The sequence below is a fragment of the Rhinatrema bivittatum genome, chromosome 8 (genome assembly GCF_901001135.1).
Source record: "Rhinatrema bivittatum chromosome 8, aRhiBiv1.1, whole genome shotgun sequence".
NCBI classification, from domain to species: Eukaryota; Metazoa; Chordata; class Amphibia; order Gymnophiona; family Rhinatrematidae; genus Rhinatrema; species Rhinatrema bivittatum.
Window position 1 is genome coordinate 29,552,187 of NC_042622.1, and position 22,941 is coordinate 29,575,127.

General features: G+C 43.1%; 1 protein-coding gene across 1 annotated transcript in view; it reads left to right on the top strand.

Annotated features, from left to right (window-relative positions):
• The window catches only part of LOC115098041 (transmembrane protein 189-like), a 48,205-nt gene extending 32,213 nt beyond the window's left edge, over window positions 1-15,992 (top strand). The window contains exons 4-6 of the mRNA XM_029614329.1: window positions 227-371; window positions 5,665-5,877; window positions 14,829-15,992. Of these exons, the coding sequence (XP_029470189.1) occupies window positions 227-371; window positions 5,665-5,877; window positions 14,829-14,950 (480 nt within the window). The 3' untranslated portion in view covers window positions 14,951-15,992. The remainder of the gene's footprint in view (window positions 1-226; window positions 372-5,664; window positions 5,878-14,828) is intronic.
• Window positions 15,993-22,941: the final 6,949 nt, after the last annotated feature.

Here is a 22,941-nt window from a genome sequence, read left to right on the forward strand (position 1 = left end):
GGAGTCAATTCAAAGGCAAAAATCTCCCAATTGGATTAAAATGCAATGTCTAAACACCCATCCAATGAGACACTAAATCTTTTACCACTTGATAATTTATTATTCAGTTTAAAAAAAAAAAAAAGGCATCATTGTTGATTATCAGATCTTAGCAGAAATCTGTTGAATGTAGCTTTTGTCAAGCGAATGTTATAACACCGTTATTATGTCTTTATTTACTTTCTAGGCTTTTATCAGACCTTTCCGAGAGCATCACATTGACCCTACAGCAATTACTAGGCATGACTTCATAGAGACCAATGGAGATAACTGTATGTTGACAGTAATCCCCTTGGCGAACATGGCCTACAAATTTCTTTTCTTCTCTCCAGGTAAAGATATAATATTGGAAAACCCTCTTTGAAAGTGTGATTTAATATGTACAGTAGCATTTCAGGCAGAGGGAGGACAGAATTCCTGCAGAGCCTCCCACAAACAGCTTGGACCCATGAGGAGCCTGGGGAGCACTAAGGGTCTCCCTGCTATTCCAGCTTCCAGACACTTGATGGCAGCACTTAAGTTTCCATAATGAATCAGACCAAGGGTCCATCAAGCCCATCATCCTGTTTGCAACAGTAACTAATCCAGGATACAAACACCTAGCAAGTATCTAAACATTAAATAGTTCCCATGCTACTAATGCCAATAAAGCAGTGGCTATCCCTAAGTTTTTTAGCTTAATAGCAATTTATGGATTTCTCCTCCAGGAACTTGACCAAACCTTTTTTAAACCCAGCTAAGCTAACTTCCTTAACCACATCCTCTGGCAATGAGGATGTGATTAAGGCAGTTATAAAAGGATGTGATGGAAGCACACTAAGGCTGACTTTCCCAGGCTTGCTAACAGAAGGTGTAAGCAGCCTCTCCAACAGTACTTGTGTACTAGTTATGTTGGCATTGTCGAAGGCGTCTGATTAAATCTTGATATTTGAAAATCTCAGTATTTGCAAATTGCCATTAGTTTTGCCCCTCTGCATTTTCTGCTGTGTCATTTGAAAATGTTCATTCTGAAAGAGTCTCGTAAGGTGTCGGGGCACAGGGCTGTGAGCTGGATAGGAAAAATTGGCACTGTTCTGTAACCTGTTTCCTCTTATCGGTGGTGAGTCTGTTCCGTTTTCGGATGCTCTTGCAGAATTCACAGCCAATAAGTGGGCAGGCTGAAACTCTAACAGTACCATCTAGTGGCTGCCAGGCCATGAATGTGCACTTCTATTTAAAAAAAATAAAAAAAAAACCTCCCTCTTTCCAGTATGAAATCTAGCTACCCTCATACTGGTTGCCATTTGTTCCGGCCTATACAATAATGTAGTAATGATGTCAGAAAATAGATCACATGATCCACCCAGTCTGTCCATATTATTTTTCATTTCCAAAGCTTTTTTTTAATGTTGCCCATTACATATGTTTGTAATTTTTGTTTTATGTTCATTTTATGAATGTATTCTGTGCTCCGCGTTGAACAGGATATTTCATGGGAATAGCGGATTGTAAATATGCTTAAATGATCACATGAATATATTGGAAAAATATAAACTTAGGGGTCTCAGACACTCGGAGGGATCTTGGGAGACCTGGTGTCTGTGCAAACTCCTTGTTCTTTCCTTTGGTAAATTGCATCACAACTTGGTAGTGTGTTAAATCAACTGCCCGGGTACCCACCCCATCCTCTCTCCCAGAATCCCCAAGTCACAAACACACAAAATACTTAAACGCTTTTTCACAACTACATGAGCATAAGTATGAGGTGGAGAACCCAGGATAGCATCGTTTTGATGGTAGGAATGTAAAAGGATATTGCGCTTGCAGTCTGAAGCTTTTAACTTGTTGCTATGGGTTGGTGATCTTGGACTCTGCTTTGTGCTCCTGGACCATTGTGCAGGGAAAATATATTTTATTTTTTTCGTCTTATGATTTGCTCTCCAGGAAGAGACTTCCTTCCACTTTACTTAGGCCATTCAAGATTTAGAAATTCTCTTTAATTGTAGCTTAAACTCAGTTTTGGCAGGAGCTGTGAAAATCAAACTGGCTTCCTCCTGTCCAGCAGGTTTAAATTATTCAGATTAACGCAATCTGATTAACCTTTCCTCTCTCCTGATGTGCAAACTGGACAGAATTTAATCCATAAGATACTTTATTGAAGCCATAATAGGTAATTATTTTCCAGCAGGCTCGTTTAAAACAGATTTCGTTATGATGACTTCCGTTGATAACCTGTCAGTTGCACAAGAGGAGATGGCAAGGTTTCTTATAGCCGTACCAGTTTAGACTCGAAGCTAAGCAGGGTTGAGTCTGGCCAATAGTACCTTGATGGGAGATGTCAAGTGAATACAAAGTACAGTACAGGAGGAGACTGTTTTGCCTCAAAGTCATGGTCCCAGCATGGTCTTAAATAAGAGATGAAGTTGTAAAGTTTTTACCAGCTGTTATGGCATCAGCTCACATACAGGTCGATACAGTAACATTGAGTTAAAGATTCCCCGTCTGTAACGTGCTGGGAGCGCACAATACAGACGAGTAAGGCCATCCAGCGATACAGTCTCCAGTTTCACGCGTCCTTAGCGCTTCCTAAACCCTTTCCGCACCCAGCATGTAAATGAACGAAAAAGCTGTATAATGAAGGAATTAGCTATTCCACTGCGATACTGTAACGGGCACTGATATTATCGCCTCCGTAACCCGCTGTTCTGCCGCGGCCTTAACCTGCTAGTTTACCGCCTCCCCCTAGTAGGAGTTAGTGTAGTGTAGTGTAAAAACATTGCTTACCCGCCCTGGTCCCGTCCGGTCCCCTCCTCCCGAAGCAAAAAAAAACCAAACGAAAAAGTAGCAAGGCTCGGGCCTGCTACGGTAAGTGTAAAAGTGTAAAAAAAAAAAAAAACCTGGGTGCGCTGGTACCTGCACCAGGAAGTGTAAAAAAGTGTAAAAAACAAAAAACCTGTGTGTTATATAAAAAAAATGTTAAATACCTGTCGGAGGGCCATGGTTCCAGGTGGGCGGCGGGCAGCCATCAGCGGCATCCGGTAGTCCTTTCTCCCGATTTCGCACGGGCGGGTCGGCAGCGGGGGGGGCGCCATCAGCAGCATCCGGTAGTCCCTTCTCCCGATTTCGCACAGGCGGGTCTGCAGCGGGGGGGGGGGGGGCGGGCGGGCAGCCATCAGCGGCATCCGGTAGTCCCTTCTCCCGATTTCGCACGGGCGGGTCGGCAGCGGGGGGGGGGGGCGGCAGCAGGAGCCGGGAGCGGCGGGTAGGCAGCAGCGGGGTCCGGGGGGCAGCAGCATCCAGCGTGTTCGATCGGGCAGGTAGGTGGCAAAATAAAGATGGCCGCCTGCACGGGAAAAGCGTGCAATTGGCCGCTGAAGACGTGATGTCACACCCCGTGACGCCAAACGTCGTGACGTCACGTCTTCAGCGGCCAATTGCACGCTTTTCCCGTGCAGGCGGCCATCTTTATTTTGCCACCTACCTGCCTGCCCGATCGAACACGCTGGATCCTGCTGCCGACCCGCCCGTGCGAAATCGGGAGAAGGGACTACCGGATGCCACTGATGGCTGCCCGACCCGCCCGTGCGAAATCGGGAGAAGGGACTACCGGATGCCGCTGATGGCGCCCCCCCCCCCTGCTGCCGACCCGCCCGTGCGAAATCGGGAGAAGGGACTACCGGATGCCACTGATGGCTGCCCGACCCGCCCGTGCGAAATCGGGAGAAGGGACTACCGGATGCCGCTGATGGCGCCCCCCCCCCTGCTGCCGACCCGCCCGTGCGAAATCGGGAGAAGGGACTACCGGATGCCGCTGATGGCGCCCCCCCCCCTGCTGCCGACCCGCCCGTGCGAAATCGGGAGAAGGGACTACCGGATGCCACTGATGGCTGCCCACCGGCCGCCTGGAACCACGGCCCTCCGACAGGTATTTAACATTTTTTTTATATAACACACAGGTTTTTTGTTTTTTACACTTTTTTACACTTCCTGGTACCTGTCATTTCAAATGTCATTTGAAATGACAGGTACCAGCGCACCCAGGTTACTGTATAGGCGCTGTATTAAGCGCCTATACAGTAAAATGGGTTGCGCGGGCCTAACCCTTCCCTAACGCTTCACAGCCGCGGCATGCATTTGCATGCGATTAGAAGAGAGAATCAGGCGTTAGGAGAACTGTGCGTGCGGGGAGGAAGGGTGCGCCTGACACTGCCGCACTGTTTTTACCGCGGCCTTACTGTATCGAGCCGATAATGTGGTGATAGGTGTGTGTTTGAGGTTAGGATTTGATTTTGCAATGATATGAAAAAAACTCCTGGTTGAAAAATTAGGATGTAGCACTGCAAAAAAAGTATGGAAACCTGCAGTACTTCATTGTGAACATTGCTTTCCTCCAACCTAGTGATCATTAAACGCTTGACACTGCATTTCAAGAGACAAAATAATTCAAGAACATGGATTTTTTTTTGTGTGCAGGACAGTGTTCCACCTGTAGTACATACTGCAGAATAAATCTGTTAAATTCCTGAATTTATAGGCATAGGTGGGAGGAAAAACAAGACAAAACTACAGTGTATTGTGTTTTTATGGAACTAAGGAGGCTTTAATTTTAAGCCAGTCAACAGGAAATTCATGCAGATATTTTTATATTTGATTGGACCTTGACATAAGAAATATGGGGATGGTTTGAAATGTGAAAAATAACTCAAATTTTAATGTGGTTGGTTAAGGCAGCCCACAGCAATATGTGTGTTCCCACAAAATGAAGACGTGCATCTGTAATTATCATTCTGGGTCTATTCTCATACACATACTGAATTATTGAGCACAGCTTAACCATCTGCTGGCAAGTCCTCTCGGTTAATCAATCTGCAGAAATCTGCCGAATGCTTACTATTTTCTCTCAACATTAATGGAAAACTCAACTTTTTTTTTCTCTCTAAATATATTTGAATGTTTTCTCCAATGAAGTTGTAAAGTTGTTAGTTTAAAACTAGTAAAAAAAAAAAAAAAAAAAGTCACCTTGATGCTAGATCTTGAAAGGGAACAGCTTAACTGATAACATCTGTTGACTTAGTGTGTAATATGGCTTCATTTAAGTTGTATTAACCTGTTTAATCTACATAAAAGATTGACTAGCAGGACAAGTGTGCAGCTTGTATGTGTGTGTGTGTGTGTGTAGATCTAGGTATTTTAAATCAGCCCACTGGAATAAGGGGGTGATTTGGCTCCACCAAAAAAGTCCCACCCATACATTCATTTCTCACTGCAAAATCAGAAGCAATATGATATTGGTCAAACAAAATTAAAGCAGGACTTAAATGCAGTTTTTAAAGATGTTACTGTTAATGAATATTATCAGCAGAGTCTATGATTTTGGAAACGGGATCCATTGAGGGTTTTATTGTATTAGTGTGTTATCTGGCTGCTAGCCCTGGAGTTTGGAATTTTGCTGTGATCCAGTTTTTAGCTTCTGGGACTACTAAAATTTGTGATAAACTGCTTATTAACATTTCTTTCTGTTAACACGGAGCTCTTGAGCAACCAGCCAGCTTATGTAAAATTCCTATATCTGAAATCAAAGAGCTGGCACTGGACCAGACCCTTCTGCAAGAGTGATTTTCTTCTTTTCTCCTTTCTCTTCTGTAGAAGTTATACACAAAACCTACGCTTGGGAGTGCTTTGTCTTTGCTCTTTCAATTTTTGTAACATTGACGAACCAGATTCACAAGTGGTCTCATACCTACTTTGGTCTTCCTGGTTGGGTCGTCTTCCTTCAAGACTGGCATATCATCTTACCAAGGAAACACCATCGCATCCACCATGTGTCTCCGCACGAGACCTATTTCTGTATCACCACAGGTAAAAATTCTGATGCCATGTTAATCCTCTTGAATACACGGATATATAAAGGTCAGCAAAACGCACATCTTTTATTTTCTCTCCCTTTTTATGTTTTGTGGTTTAACATTCCTGAATTTCCCCAGTAGATAGTCTTGTCTGCCCCTCCCCTCCCATTGATTCACTGTTGATGACAGACAACTCCTCCAGAGTATCTTGATATCAGCCGTTCTGAGAGGTGACTCTTGAGCATAGCAACCTGGAAATCCACAAATGACTTCTGGAGGTTGTAATGGTGCATTGAATCCAGTCTGCGGTTTGCAAGGAAAGCGCTACAGTGGTCTTCAGAACCTATTTTGTGGTGAATAGTACTTGTAAGTGTAATACAATTATTGTAATAACAGTAAGTAAATTGTTCTGTAATATAAAACCACCCATGCTTATCTTAAACACAATTAGATGAACTACACGTGATACCAACACATGAAATACAAAAACAAAGTCGGTTAAAGAAAAGCAAATCTTTTCCTTAAAGCTTCAGCGCCTGTCTCTGGGTTTTTAATATTCTATTAAAGATGCTTGGTGCTGAGGGAGGGAAGAGGGATTTTTCACAAGTAGCACACTTATACCAGCAGCCAGAATGGAAAACCCCACTTGGACTTTTTTTTTTTTTAATTTGTAGTCCTTGGTCACCTCTGTATAAGGGAAGGTGGTTTAAAATCTTTTTAGAAATTTTTCAATGGCAGATAAAAGAATATTGTAACTAAGAATCTCCACAAGATTGACTTTCCAAAAAAAAAAAATTTTTAGCAGAAATATTTTCCCCATGGTGGGATCCATCAAATTTCTGTTTAGGTAGAGGGACCACCAGAAGCCTGAAATGGTGTGTTTGGTGGTTGCACTGGGGACAGTCCTTCCTAATCTCCTTACAAGAAGTTCCCGGTGGAGTAGTTTTCCATTCCAGTGGTTGTGTCCCTCGTACACACTCCTCTCCAATAGGATATTTGATGGGCCTGTTTTTGGTTCATAGCTGAAGGAGACCAGCATTGACTGGTTACGTTTTGCATGGGCTTGGTTCTCAGGTGTTGGTCTGCTTGTGAGTCTTGCTAAGATGAGCTTGGCGCACTGGTGCTGTTGAGTTTCTCAGGGAAAACAAATCTTCACTGGCCTAATAAATGCAGCTAGAATTGAATTGGTGGTATATGCGCTTTTAGCTTTGGGATGACTTATTCCTTCTGGCCAAAAATAACTCATGCTATTTGCCTGTCGGCCTTTTTGGCTGAATTTTCAACCTATCCTCGTCTGTATGCAAGATCGGTTTTTGCATGTGATGTGCTTCCTGGTCTCTCGTGGACAATAAAACCATTGTTTAGTTGATTCTTGTTAGATTGGGGTGTGCCGCCAATATGATTCAGTTCTAACAGCGTAAGGTAATGAAATGTACCTGCACCAAGCTTCACTAAATGCAGGCAGCTTTTATGAGCTGCTGAGCAGTTGAAAAGTTGGGTCCAATACCTGGCAGCTGTCATTGAGCAGTGAAGAGGGGGAGCTGGCGCTGCAACCCAGTTCAGCCCACTGCTGTGGCAAGAGGGGAGGCGTGCCTAGCCCGGAGATCAGAAGACCAGGTTAGGTGGTGAGATTCCTCCCAAAAATGAGGAGGAAAAGAGATACTGATGCATAGCTATATAATAAATTTATAAGGAAAATCAGTTTTCCCTGCATCCTAAAAATTTAGGCTAGGGGTCGAGGCTTTTTTTTTTTTTTTTTAAACAAAAAAAGTGCACCCTTGTTAATGATCTGCTGCGGTGCCATAGGCAGTAAAAATGAAATGCTTTGAGGGTTATATACTGCTACAGTACAAAACGGAGGACAGAATTTAGAAACAGTTTCTCCTCCGTGATTTAGGGGCTTGGCACAGTAGTGTGTGCTCTCTCTTCCAAGGGAGAGGGGGAGGTAGCCGTAGCTCCATGGATAGAAGGCAAAAGAGCAGCGTGCCTCATAGGTTTTGGGGTGCTGTTTTTGAGGGTTTACCTTCACTTCATGTGCTCACAGAATTTATGCCATAATTACATCAAAGTCTAGTCTGACGCTTCCCTTGCCTTTCCGTGCTCTGAACATTTGAATCGGCTTGAGTTAAAAATAGCCGTTTTGGTTTTGTTTTCGCGCCTACAAGCTTAACTCCATTTTGGATCACCCTCCGCAGGGGGCTCCACACAAAACCAAGCCGACGTCTTTGCCTGCACGTGGATTCTGTATTGGACATTCACTAGAAACTGATTTCTTGGGTTTCTGTCCCTCCCTACGCAGCAGCCCATGTTGCGAAACACATTCCGTGTCAGGGGGACCAAAAATTTCCTTCAAGCACTCATGAATAAAGATGGAAATGCTGAATCTAACCTCTTCTTACACTTTATCCTTGGAGTAATCCAGTACAAGGTTCCACAAACTTTTTAGCACTATATGAATTGTGTAATACCACTCATCTCCACTTCCCGTTGGCTAGAACATAAGAACATGCCAAACTGAGTCAGACCAAGGGTCCATCAAGCCCAGCATCCTGTTTCCAACAGTGGCCAATCCAGGCCATAAGAACCTGGCAAGTACCCAAACACTAAGAAGATCCCATGCTACTGATGCAATTAATAGCAGTGGCTATTCCCTAGGTCAGCTTGATTAATAGCAGGTAATGGACTTCTCCGATAACTTATTCAAACCTTTTTTTGAACTCGGCTACACTAACTGCACTAACCACATCCCCTGGCAACAAATTCCAGAGTCTAATTGTGCGTTGAATGAAAAAGAACTTTTTCCAATTTGTTTTAAATGTGCTACTTGCTAACTTCATGGAGCACCCCCTCGTCCTCCTATTATCCAAAAGAGTAAATAACTGATTCACATTTACCAGTTCTAGACCTCTCATGATTTTAAACACCTCTATCTTATCCCCCCTCAGCCGTCTCTTCTGAATATGGGGATCATTCTGAATGGCTTAATGCCTCTCTCAGGATCCATACTCCGGTTAGAAATTTAAGATCTCTGGGAAAAGCATTGCTTACAGTTCCTTCTCCAAAAGCAGCACATTTGAATTCAGTTAGGGACAGGACTTTGTCTTTGGCTGGTCCTAAAATTTGGAATTCCCTTCCTGTTGATATTAGAACGGAAACTTGTATCCAGAAATTTAAGAAATTGATAAAGACTTGGCTATTTGAACAGACTTTTTTAGAGTCAAGCTGAGTTATTTAACATCTTAGATTCTCCTATTGATTATATAGAATTTTAGTGTTATTGTTTTTTAAGTTTTAAATTAATCTAATTTTAGATTTTTTAGTAATATTTTATGTTTTAAGATGTACTATATGTGTATCAAATAGACTTAGAAATGTTTTTTAGAGAGATTATAAATGTATGATTTATTTTATTATTGATGTTAATTGACAAAAATGTGCGTCCTTATGATCGTATAGATCTGTATTGACGTTTTATTCTGTTAACCGTCTTGATTTCTTTTTGAGGAAAGTCGGTATATAAAAATTTGTAAATAAATAAATAAAGCTGAACAGCCCTAACCTCTTCAGCCTTTCCTCATAGGGGAGCTGTTCCATCCCCTTTATCATTTTGGTTGCCCTTCTCTGTACCTTCTCCATCGCAACTATATCTTTTTTGAGATGCTGGGACCAGAATTGTACACAGTATTCAAGGTGCGGTCTCACCATGGAGCGATATAGAGGCATTATGACATTTTCCGTTTTATTCACCATCCCCCTTCCTAATAATTCCTAACATTCTGTTTGCTTTTTTGACTGCCACAGCACGCTGAGCCAACAATGTCAATGTGTTATCCATGATGACGCCTAGATCTCTTTCCTGGGTGGTAGCTCCTAATATGGCACCTAACATCGTGTAATTATAGCATGGGTTATTTTTCCCTATATGCATCACCTTGCACTTGTCCACATTAAATTTCATCTGCCATTTGGATGCCCAGTCTTCCAGTCACGCAGATTTGTGAAGTTGTCTCATTGTCCTCACACATGTCACCGTATGAAAAATGTAAAGGTATGAGCCACTTTAGAAACTGGAGATGTTTGTATCGAGACCCAAGATTTTTGAAATAGGATCCCCTCGCTGCAACCCGAGCCATATGGCCAGGTGCTTGGCAAACTCCGGACACGTCACATTTATGTTAATTATAGTACTTACTGTGTAATCAGTCATGTACTCACATTTTCTCTAATTCTACAGAGGGCCATGGCTAATATCAGATACCCCTAAGAAGAAGAGAGACCTTTAAAGAGAACTTGACACCTGCCTTACTGCAGCACTGCTAGGACTAGCTGAACTCTTAATTTCATTGTAACATTTTGTTTGTTTGAAATTTTCTCTCTGATTTTGTTCTGAAATGCTACACTGAAGAGAGACTGTATCAGCTTTGGCAGACTAGCTACAGTTAAGTTCTCCTGCTGTCTCAAACTCCTTATCCTACCCAGGCTGTGGCACTGCTATTGCCACCTTGCGTGCTGCATGCAGTTCTGGTCAGACGAGAGAAGGGCAAGAACAAGGCTGAGAGACACTGAGCAGGTTAGGGCTCTCCAGTTTGGAGAAGAGGGGGATGCGATAGAGGTTCGTAAAATCATGAGTTGAGTGGTACATAGCTGGTCATATTTACCCTTGCAAGTAGTGCCAACATTAAGGGACACTCATGATGCCAGCAGGTATCGGACATTTTAAAAAGTGTAAGGCTTTTCATGTAACGTACAGTCAAGCTCAGGAATCTATTACTGGAGGATGCAATCAAGGCATCTAGCAAAACCCTTTTTTGTTTTAAAAGGGATCTGGACAGGATCCTGGAGCCTGGGAATAAGCAGTAAGAGGATCTACTCTTTTTTTTTTTTTTTTTTTTGGGGGGGATTTGCCAGGTACTTGTAGTGACCAGGACTGGATGCTGGGCTCTGGATCTCTGGTCTGACCCAGCGTGCCACTTCCTTCGTCATTGTGTTAACCTCTTAAGACCCCTATTCACAGGCGGTGCAGCTTGGATTATATCCAGCGCTTGCATAGGGACAGAGCTCTCTCGGCTGCTGCTGCTTAACATCTGTGTAAACCTGGCTCATAGGCTCTGATCACTGTGCAGTTAATTCAGGCCTCTATCTTTCCCAAGCAAAGATCAAATGAATAGCAATTGCTGGAGGGGGATGTAATTGTATTGTGTGCCCTGTAAAATGCTTTGGATCATGGGGTGAGATAACTGAACTGAATCCATTTTGTATTATAATGGAGATTCACCGGCAGCCAAAGGCTGGTGGCCAATCAGATTGCCAGGCTCTGCTTCTGCTGGAGACGGTTTTGAATGTTTACTCCCGCTCACAATATTAAGACAGTTTTTCATCAAATGTAGCACGGGGGGGGGGGGGGAAGACTGCTTTGGGCTTCCAGCCTCTTTTTGTGTTACGGCACCATGAGCAGTGCCCCCTGGTTTCCTGTGACAAATCTTTTTCAAGATTCTGCAGCAAGAGCTAGCAAAATCTGATAAATTTTTGTCAAGTCTGGGGCTCTGTGGTAAATTTACATAGGTTTGCATATTTTAACATATACATGAACACATTTACATATTTTATAAAAAATAGTGCTGTCCAGTTTTTTTGGGGTTTTTTTTTTGTTTTTTAGGGGGGAGGGATCTTGGTGATGGTAGTGGGGAAAGGATGAGGGATAGAGAAAAGGAACTCTGAGGGGGGAGAGGGAATTTTCTCAGAAGGAATCTCAGGCAGGAGGGGTAGGATAGAGGCACAGAAGGACGGGGGAATCTGATCTTCATCCTCCCTCCATTCACTCTCATGCCTCCACTCCCCCTGTTTGATCCATGGCAGGAAGAGGAGGAGAGCAGCATTGGTACATGGGTTGTGGTCTCTTCTGACGCCCAGGCCCGATGACTGCTTTCAACCGTGCTGAACGCAGCAGGACCCAGGTAGCAGAAGAGGATGATGCAGCCCAGAGTACGGCCACTGCTCTCTTCCTTCCTGCAACCCAGTCAGCAAGTGAGGGATGGAAGAGCTGCAGCACCACAGCAGGACAGCCCCAGCCTCCCCTGGGATCAGGAATGGTGGGTACCTGGGGGTCCCTGGCCACAAGCCTTTATTTGCAGCCATTATAGTGGCCCCACAAACTGTGGCTTCTCCTAGAACCTGCTTAATGTGGACCCAAGATCTGGCCATGGTTTCCATTCAGCAACGTCTGAGAGTTCCCTCTCCAGCAGCTGTGAATGCCGCTTCCACAGCATCCTTTGCTAGGCCTGGTCTGGAAGTTGAGTCCAGGTCGTCTGTATGGTATTATAGTTGCTTTTACAAACTCAGAGCAGCTTAACCATTGGCTACCTCAGTGTTCGCCCCCCCCCCCCCCCTTCCAGTCAGGCTTTCAGGACTGCCACAATGAATATGCATGAGAGTTGCATGCTATAGAGATGCAATGAATATGCAAAACTCTGTCATGCATATTCATTATAGATATCCTGAAAACCTGGCCGATTTGGTGTGCCTGCAGGAGAGGGTTGGGAAGCACAGGGTTACATGCTAGACAGACTTGTAAGTAGGATATAATTTGTAACCGGTGTTTTGTGTGCCCAATTAAATGCGTATTAGGCCTTCAAAATAGAGATTTAAAATCTAAATTCTATGTAAGTAAAACATTTTATGATTTTAGGTATTTAAGCTATATTGGCATGTTTATATACATATATAGTATGACACACACAATACGTATATTAATGTTGTAATTTGCCTGCTGTGTACAGCCCCATGTAAATCATGTCTCATTTTTCTGCTCCAAAGAGTTTTTATGGTATAAAGAGAATCAGTGACTCGCTCAAAAGTTGTGAAGATCGGATGGTCGGGGTGGGACTGAAACAGAAGTCTTTAAAATTCCCGCTGAGCCTCTAAATTGCTGGTCAGAGACTTTCAATCTGTCGCAGGGTTGGATACCTCCGAATGAAGCCTGTAAGATCTGCTCTTGTGCCAGGCTCAGAAACTTGCCAGTTTTCACATTCCGTGTCCCCACTCAGTGGTTATCAGTCGGACGCTGCCTCGCCCGCTGTGCCTGGAGATCTTATTAACAGTTTGGCACCTGCAGGCAGGAAGCACTCAGATAATGTGTGTTGCAAAGTGTCCAGGCTTCTGCTGCATTCATTCTGGTCCTTCCTTGTGTTGCAGCCCGTTAATTATGCAGTCTCCTTACCTGTATGAGCGGCTGCGTTATCCAGTTACACGCCCTTCTGAATTGTCGTCCTCCTCCTCCTCCTCCTCTGTGCCTGCAGATGTCTGGTTTTTAAAGCCTTAACACTCTTGGGTTGACCCTTGCTGGGTTTTTCAGTGCTCGGGTCAGAGTTTCTGCACACAGACTCCAGGGGTTAGTCTGGTAACCATTACACTCGGTTTAGCACAGTTTACAGCATGTAAAGAACCAAATGCTAGGACACAAGAACGTTTTCAGATTACTGGCAAAACGATAGGAACTGCTCAAGCGGCCAGACCAGTGGCTTTGCATAGGCTGGGGAGCAAGCCAGACATGTCATGCAAGGGCAGCATCTAGTGGGCAGATTTCAAGGTTTTGGTGCATGCCTGGGCCCCCACCCAGCCAAGAACTCTTGTTGCAGTGATTGAACGAAACAGTAAGTTAGGAGGGGGCTATAAAATAGGGGAAAGTGTCTCCAAGTAGTTCTGAATAAAGGCTTATGGCGGCAGCTCTCAGCTCCTGTCTCTGAGGAAGAAAACTGCAGGACTTAAAATAAATAAATAAAAATGTGTGCCAGTATTGCAGGAAAAGCAGGGTCATGCCTTCAGCTCAGAGGTGAAGTTCTTTGGTTTGAAGTCTCTGAAATGCAATTGCGTTTTATGCCGAGACCTCTGTAACCATAAAATGCGATTGCATACTAAATACTCTCGATTTGGAGAGAACCTGTCTTACAAGAGCATCTAAGAACAAGTTATGATTTGCGCGCACCATATGATATGAGTGGGGTGTAGCAACGGTGACGGTAGCCTAGAGGTCTCCAGCCCCTCGTTTATTCGCCTTCATCCAGCAGTATTGGCTGGAGTCTCGCCTCTTGCTGGACTCGTTTGCTCTCCTTCCTAACTCTTTTTTGTCCTACAAAAGCTACTGTTTTTATAATTGCCTTGGAATAAATGATCTGCATTTTTTTATTGCCACATACCCCAGTATGAAGCCTCAGAGTCCATGCTAGCTTCCTTTCCGTATTAATGATCATCATCATGGCTATACGAGAAGTATAAGTTTGTTTAATCTGGAAGTTTTCCTTCTGTCCTTTTGTACTTCCAGCTTATTCAGAGCCAAGGCTGGATCCTGGCTCCATGAGGCATCATTCTCAACTACTAGGAGATGGTTCCCCCTAGTTTGTATCCCCTCCCAACATACCTAGTCCTGCCATTGAAGTGACTGTCATGGGCCAGAGACCATGCCCCAGGGCTCCGTCTGCAACCCTGCAATCGTGGGCCCTGAATTGGACTACCTCTGTTACCCTTAAACAGTGGCCTCTGCTGCATCCCTAGCTGGCCCAGGGAGCAGAGGCACCAGACTGTGGCAGCGTGCAGCTCTTGCCACCTGAGCCCCGTGCCACCTCTTTATGGGGATCTTTTTTGAGTCTCTGCACAGCAGCGTCCCTGACTTCGCATAGCCATTGTGGATCTAACCAGAAGCAGTATCCGAAGCTGTAAACCCACACATCTCCTTGGCAGGGACACCCAAGGAAAGTGCATTCTGATCTGTACTCCTCTGCATGGTGATATTACTTCTGGGGTGCGACTTCTACCTTAAATAAGATATATACAAGGGAATCACTGGCAGAGGAGCAACTGGTAATACAGTTCCATCTGCCTCCCCAATGTAGAAAAGTAAACTCTGCTTCACTTACTGTTTGTTACATAGCTTGGTGCTTACTAATTTATTTTTTTTTTTATCCTTTTTAGGTTGGTTAAACTATCCCTTGGAGAAAATAGGATTTTGGAGGCGTCTAGAGGACATTATCCAAGGACTGACTGGAGAAAAACCGAGATCTGATGACTTGAAGTGGGCTCAAAAAACTAAATAAAACCATCACCAGCCTACTAGAATCCTTAACTCGTTGCCAACCTTAATTTAAAAAGCCATCAGCCAAATACAAGACTTAACCAGGAACACTAGACTCTAAAGCACAAACTAAAAGTGCTAATACCGTAACTGCAATTAAGGAACTTTATTAAAACAAATACTTGAACAGAGTTTAGTTTTCAGTTTGTATTGAGCTTCTTAGTTTTAACCATCTTTGCTGATGTCTTAGATAACATTTGACCTTATTGAGTCTCATGAGACCAGCACATGAGCCAGAAAGAGGAAAGGAACGTCTTGCAGCATGCACTGGAGGAAGCACATCGGTAAAACCGATAAGCATTTGTTGTATCAACATTAATTTACTCTTTTAAAACTCGTATGATTAAGATGAGAGCGAAGGCCACGGAAGATTATTTTGTCACTGCATTGTTCAGAAATTCTTTACTATAATAGTGCATGGAAAACTGCCTACAGAAAAATGTTCGATGCCAACCGGCTGGGATCTCTGGGTTTCTTGCAATGAATGTAGCAACGGACCTGTTCCGTGTTTGGTTTTTTTTTTTGCTGTTGATATGCAGTGGGATTTTAACTTTGCAGGTGCCGCTGCATGGCAGGTAGGTTAAGAATCTGTAACAAACTTCGATACCAGTCCGTAAGCACAGAGTTAGGAATTTCACTCCTCAATGCTGTTTAACCCTTCACGTGCTTGAACGCACACTCATGCAGGGGTCTTGGGAGGGCTTGGTGACCAGCTTATTTCCCATAGTCGAATAAGTTTGGTTATGATGGGAGTGCTAGAGCTGAACACGTTCCAGAAAGAGGGGGAATTACTACATTTTAAGAGCGAAGGAATCAAATTTTTGTTTTTGGAAGGAATATATTAAAAAGTTGGTGGTGTTTTTAAGGTGCTTGTTTTGGTTTCTGTAAATAATATAAAGCCTTAAACTATCTTTCTTTTTGTGCAACAAGAAATATTTTAATTTTCTGCTCTGAATGTATATATTTATAATGAGAGAAAAAAAAAAAAAAGCAACTGGTCAATATTAACTGTGTCTGTCAAAATCTTGTCCAATGAAGGTGATTATAGATCTAGTCACACAGTGAAACAACGAAATGAATGTGTGTGATCAATGGCAATCTTGTATTTCTGGAAAGGACTTCCAGTTCCTTGGATTGATTGCCAGATCTGTCCAGCAGAGGTTATAAGAAATGTCCGTATTCAGTTGTGCCACCAAGCTGCTTGAATTGAACTCTGCCTCATCTCTGTCGTCCTACTCAAAGAGCTTAGCGATACCAGTCTCTTCACACACTTTAAAATGTGGGGCTTGAGGATGTCTGCCTGGTGGTTCATCTGGATTTTAAAGTGTATTTGTGAAATAGACTTTCCTGCCTCTGCTTGCTAAGAGCTGTTCCTCTGGTTTGTGTTTAAGGTGTCATTCTCTATGGCATTTGTAAGTTACATCCCAGTCCTTTTACCTTTGATTTTTTAATAAGTTTCCTAGCATGTAGACAGATGGACTCAGTATTAGTGGGTTTAATGCTCTCCTGCCGGCAGATGGAGACAGAGCAAGCTGACGTCACAGTATATATAGCCCTGCAGTGACCCCAGCCTGCCAGTTTTCTCTGTCTCCAGCGGATGGTGGACTTGCATCTCCCTATGGGGATTGCTTTGGGTTTTTTTTTGGAAGGAGAAATTTGAAATTCTGTATTCAGGAAAAGAAAGCCCTGCTCTCCTGTAGTGATACCTAAAGGTCCCTCCCCAACTGAGAATTCCTGAGGTGAGTTCCATGGTCCCTCAGAGGTGTACCTTGGTCTGGTAGCTGGGTTTCCTGGCATGGACTTAGCTGCTAGTTCAGCTATAAGGCAGCGAGTGCAAGAGGCAGAGCACGGCAATGACAGCAGATGCCCTCTCCCCCCTGCAGCCGAGACTGTCTCTACACTCAGCTGGTAAGTGCTGAGTTCAAGTAAGGTTTAAAAAAAAAAGTTTTACTTTGAATCAGACACGGAGGGATTTCAGGACTTCCTCTGGTTTCTGTGCTTGGCACGTTGTACCGACATTCATTTCTGTGCCCGTTGAGGAACTGGGCAGCCTGGTGGGTTGAGCGGGTCCCAGTAGGCTAGGCCCTGCACTGTTTTTTTTAGGATTTTTTTCTTGCATGCCACATGGTAGGCCACGGCAGCCGTTTTCGCATTCTGTTCATGTTTTGCCATCTACAGGCTGTCTGTGTGCATCGGCTCTGCGCATATGTTGTGCACTCTTTTCGGGAGCGCTTTATCCTTGTGATGGATGCTATTCAGGAATTGATTGATCTGGAATGGGATGCCCCAGAGGCAAATTTTAAAGGGGGTTGGACATTGGAAGGCCTGTACTCCCTGGATCCAGCTGTGAGACAGAATTTGCATTTTCCCATAGTGGATGCACTGGAGTGTGCTTTTTCTCAGCAGACTATCATCCCTGAAGAGGGAGGAGTGGCCTTGAAGGATGTACATGATAGAAGGATTGAGGCTGTTCTTAAGCAAGCCTTTGAGGCAGTGGCAGTGACTTTATAGATTGCCTTCTGTTGTGCCCTAGTGGTGAGATCTTGCTGCTCTCTCAGGAGGTTGAGTCTGGAGGGAATTCCAGAGCGGTTATGGTGTTTGCCATCTTTTTAGCAGTCGCAGGCTGTGATTTTTGGTCTAGACCTCTGCCAGAGGGGTGGCTTTGGTGATTGTAGCCAGGCATCAGCTCTGGTTGTTTGTGGAATTGACATACCCATAAGAGAGGTTACAAACTTTATTATCAAATCTATATCATACTCCATTAGAATGTGTCATGTATCACAAAACCTTTCCCCTCATTCACTCATACACATCCACTCATTAAAAAACAAATGTACAGTAATAGGATGTCAGTTGTGCCTTATCTATGACTTGTACATCAACAATTTAGCATTATATCATGTATGACTGAAAACCCTGTGGCATCACTTACAACTCTTAATGTGTGTATCTGTGGCTATCCTATAATGAACATCTTTTTTACATTGATGTATAAGTAACACTGAAAACAATGTGATAGTAATTTACAGTTCACTTTTCATGCTCATTTGATAGAAGTAACATTTCTAGACATGGTACATCGTGGTATACAATACATTGAAACGTCAGTATACAGGAAGCCTACTGATAGGAATATGCTACTGCATGCTCATAGTTTTCATCCTAGAAAACTTAAAGATAATATCCCTTATGGGCAGTTTTTGAGGTATTGCAGATTAACTGTATACATTTCTACCGAAGAACATAAAGCACAGGAGTTGGTACAAAGATTCATTGAAAGAGGTTATAGTCTAAGAGTGGTTAAAAAAAAAAAAAAAAAGCTTACAAACGTGGTTTGTACGCAAACTGTGATAACTTGTTGACAGTCCAGAAAAAGGAGCAGGTGTCTGGTATAGTGTGTACGTTACCCTAGTCAACAAAAATGACCCAAACAATGTATTACCTGCCATTGGTCTGTTTTATCGTCATTACCTTGTTTTCATGAGAATCCTATCTTTGCAACTAAAAAGGGAAGAAGTCTGGGGGGGGGGGGAGGGGTGGGAGTTCAACTAAAAATCAGGAAAATGTTGTGAGGTTCCTTTTTGTTATTTAAACTGGTTCGGATTGTATTGTTTATGCCTCAATAAAAGATATTGGGGGGGAAAGGGAAGAAGTTTGAAAGATAAATTGAAAAAGAGAACAGATTTTTGTAAAGATTCTCAGGCAAATGGGCAAGGGGCATGTGGACACTGCTCGGTTTGTCAAAATGTTTTGGTAATTCAACAGTACCGACATAAGACATTAGCACGTCTGTATATTCTACCTGGCCGGTTTCCGTGTTCTAGTGAAAGGGTGCTGTACGTGGTAGTATGCCCTTGTCCTTTAGTGTACATAGGACACACGAATAGGACTATTAAACAGCGGATAATAGAACACAAGAGTTGTATTAGAACAAAAAAGGAGAAGGCACCACTAGTGTCTCAATGGTGTCAAGAGAATCATGCTGTTGATATAAAGTTCTTTGTAATTAAGCAATGTCATAATGCAGAAGGAGACACCCAAAGATTGTTAACTCAGTGGGAACAAAAGGGATTGAACAACGAGAGAGTGGGCAGCGTTTTTGTAGAGGGTTTGCTATGTTTGGCAATGGTTGCAGGTGTGTTTAAGAGTTTAAAAAAAAAAAAAGGGTCTGAATTTGAGTGTAGAGTTTAAAGGGGAACAGTGAAGTGGGTGTTTATAGATGGGTTGAGTGAAATATCAGATTCTGTCAGAATGGGTGGGTTTTGGAAGTAATGCTGAGTTACAATTGGTTGTCAGATTTAATGACATAAGTGGTGGATGTCTATGATTTGGTTAGGTTGTGTCAGGATTGGTTGGTGTTGGAGGTAATGCTGTTTAACATCTAGAAGGAGTTTTTAACATCTAGGAGTTCAAATGTGTCTTGTCAAATAAGAGAAACATTGAATAATGCCCGTGTAGTAAGTTTGTTTTGCTGGGTCTGTGTTAGTAGAAATGTCAAGTTGAAAAAAGAGAAATGCCAGGGCTATGTTAGTGATGAAGCCATGTTGAAAAGAGAAAAAGGAATCTCCGTGCTTATGTCGGTGGCAACTTTACACTGAAAGAAGAAAGAGAAATGTGTCTATGGTAGTGCTTTTTGTCACGTTAAAAAGCTTTTGTTTCGCTATGACCTTTTTGTGTTATGGTGGATTAGGTTGAGGAATGTGGTAGATGATGTTGTAGGGATGTCAGTACGCAGAGTGTTGTCATTGTAGTGACATCAAGATGTAAAGTCAAGGGCGTATGTCCTTTGGTGACGCCTGGGATGCTGCCTGTGGCTTTTGGGCGGTGGCCCAGGTATAAGAGATCGTTTAAATTCTGGGTATTATGGAAAGGTGTGTGGTTACCACAGAGAAGATTTTGGATCGTGTTTGAAAGGAGTTGGCGTTCATAACTTGGAAGGTTGCAGTAAGTAGTGTTGCTATATTGGAGTTGAAAATAAGGTAGTTGACTCATAAGTTGAATAGACATTGGGAGGTAAAGGGGAACTATTAGTTTACAAGGTAATTGTGAATAAACATTGTATCAACGTGTTTATATAATGTAGGTGATAACTTCTTGGGTCTTGTTTAGTGTGCTGTTTGAAGGAGATTAAAGAGCCATAGAATTTTGGGTTATAGCGGTTGGTCTATTACAAGCAATATGGTAAACAATTTGGTAAGCATGTGAGTTGAGTGTGAATGTTGTCATGAATGTTGTATTTTAATGTTGAAGGTGTGTAGTTTATATCTATGGGTTGTTATCGTAGATGTGAGATTCGTTCCTGATGAAGCTGATCATGGAGAAACAAGGGCCTCTTGTAGGGGTGATATCGGGGTGATACTGGTGCCTGATTGAGCATTCAAAAGAAGTCAAACAGCCATGTGAGCTAACAGAATTAAGAGAAGAGAAGTGTGGGCATGTCAACAGTTGTGAACAAGCTGTGGCTACACAATAGAGAGAAATGTGTTAAGATATCATTATGGAATTTCAGTGTTACTTATACATCAATGTAAGAAGATGTTCATTATATGGTAGCCACAGATACACACATTAAGAGTTGTAAGTGATACCACAGGGTTTTCAGACATACATCAATTACAATTTAGCATTATATCATGTACAAGTCATAGGATGTCAGTTGTGCCTTATCTATTACTGTACATTTGGTTTTTAATGAGGGGAAAGGTTTTGTGATACATGACACATTTTATTGGAGTATGATATAGATTTGATAAAGTTTGTAACCTCATGTGTATGTGAATATTATAATACTGTTGAGAGGATAGGTAACCACCCCGTGTGTATACCTGTTTGTGGAATTGGTCAGCTGACCCAGCATCCAAATCCAATCTTACCAAGATGCTCCTTAAAGGCTTGCTGTTTGGGAGCAAGTTGGAGAAACTGGCCAGTAAGTGGGGCAATTCTCCGGTTCCTGTGTTGCTGGAGGATAAGCAGTTATAGTGCCCCTTTGGTATGAGGGGTTGTCTCCGGGGTTCCAGGTATTTTTAGTCCCTACGAGGGGATGACCTTGCTGCAGACTCAACGTTTGGGTAGGTCTCAGCCCTGTTTGTTTATTTATTAACACTCCAATACAACCATCTTCCCATTCCTGACAGACACTACTTTGAGTTCCCACCGCAAGCTTCCATACACCATGCCACAACATTAATACAACCGCACCGCAGATCTCTCCTGACTTCACCCAGCAATCATCCAGCACTCATCTAGACCTCAGCAAGAATCCTCCAGCACTCTTCTGAACCTCATCAAGAATCCTCCAGCACTCATCCAGACCTCATCGAGCATCCTCCAGCACCCATATTAACCTCATCAAACATCCACCTCCAGCACCTGCCTGACCTCATCAAGCATCCTCCAGCAGTCTTCAGTATCATTCTCCCAGGCTACTCCTTTAATCAAAAGTCACCATGATGCAAGCATTTCCCATCCCTATTATCTCACGCCCATTCCTTAACAGAGGTAAACTGCCCACTCTCAATCAGAGATCATTGATTCCCATCATGACCTCTCCTCTAACTCAATTCCTGGGCCTCTCCCTAATCACCCTAACCCTTCTCAACTTTCAATCCCTTACAAAAAAAATCACACATCCTCAATGACTACCTCCTGGACACCCAACCCGATATCTGCGCAATCACTGAAACTTGGTTGCAAAACACAGATACTGCCTTAATTAACCAACTACCACTACAACTGGTACTTAAACTACAACTACACTTAAACCGAGTTGATTTGATTTGTATCAAAGTTGGTATATAAAAGCCTTTAATAAATACAACTGTATGACATCTTCTCCTTACCCAGACTTAAAAAAAGAGGGGGTGAAATACTGTTAACTGCAAAAAAAGAACTGAGACTATCACATCAAACCTTGAAATCAATGACTAAACTAGAAATTGGATTATTCAAATCTAATCAGCTGCAAATTTGTCTAATATACACCCCCCCCCCCCCCAGGCTACTAGAGTCCTTCTCCGCTCATCGAAATCATAGCCAAACACATCAATACGGCCTCCCCAGCCATCATCTTAGGAGATTTTAACATCCATGTTGATGCCATCACCCACTCCCAACTGTGAAGCCCTCCTATTTTCTTTCCAGGCCATGGGCTTCAAGCAAACTATAAATAAACCCACCCATAAAGCAGGCCACACTTTGGCCCTCATTTTTATAAATGAATCCATCTCACCCAATGCCCCCCCCCCCCCCCCCACTTGTACCCCCATTCCCTGGTCAGATCACTCGTTGATATCCATGGAACTATCAATAAGGAAAAAACTGACTCCCTTCATCCCCAAATCAGCAATACATTTCAGAAAACCATGCTCCATGGATGACCTCAGCACCAGCCTTGCCAAGGACCTACCCAACTTGGACCTCTCCAACGCAGACACTGCTATGACTTCATGGCTTAACATCATGCTCTCAGTAGCAAATAAAATTTGCCCCTTGACATCCAAAGAAATCAATCCAGCACATTCTTAAAAAAAACCTTGGTTCTCAATAGAACTGAAAAAGCTCAAACAAGACCTATGACATAAAGAGCAATGCTGGCGTAAAGATCCCTCCCCCGCCCATCAAGCCAACTATAAAACGGCTATGAACCACTACAGGACTGCCATATTTCCCACGAAGAGAGATTTCTATGCCAAAAAAATACATAGCTTTCTGTGTGACCCAAAAACACTATTTTCATATGTATCAGTCCTCACTACACCTGTTCCACCAGTCATCCCAGAAGAAGAAGCCCAAAACAAATCCACAGAATTGGCATTATTCTTTGAGAAGAAAATCAATAACTTGCTCGCACCGCTGACTACTTCAAACACCCAGCCTCCACCCATCTACAAGCCATCCCCATCCACACACAAACTGCTACTAGAATCATGTGAACTCACATCTTCCCTGGAAATT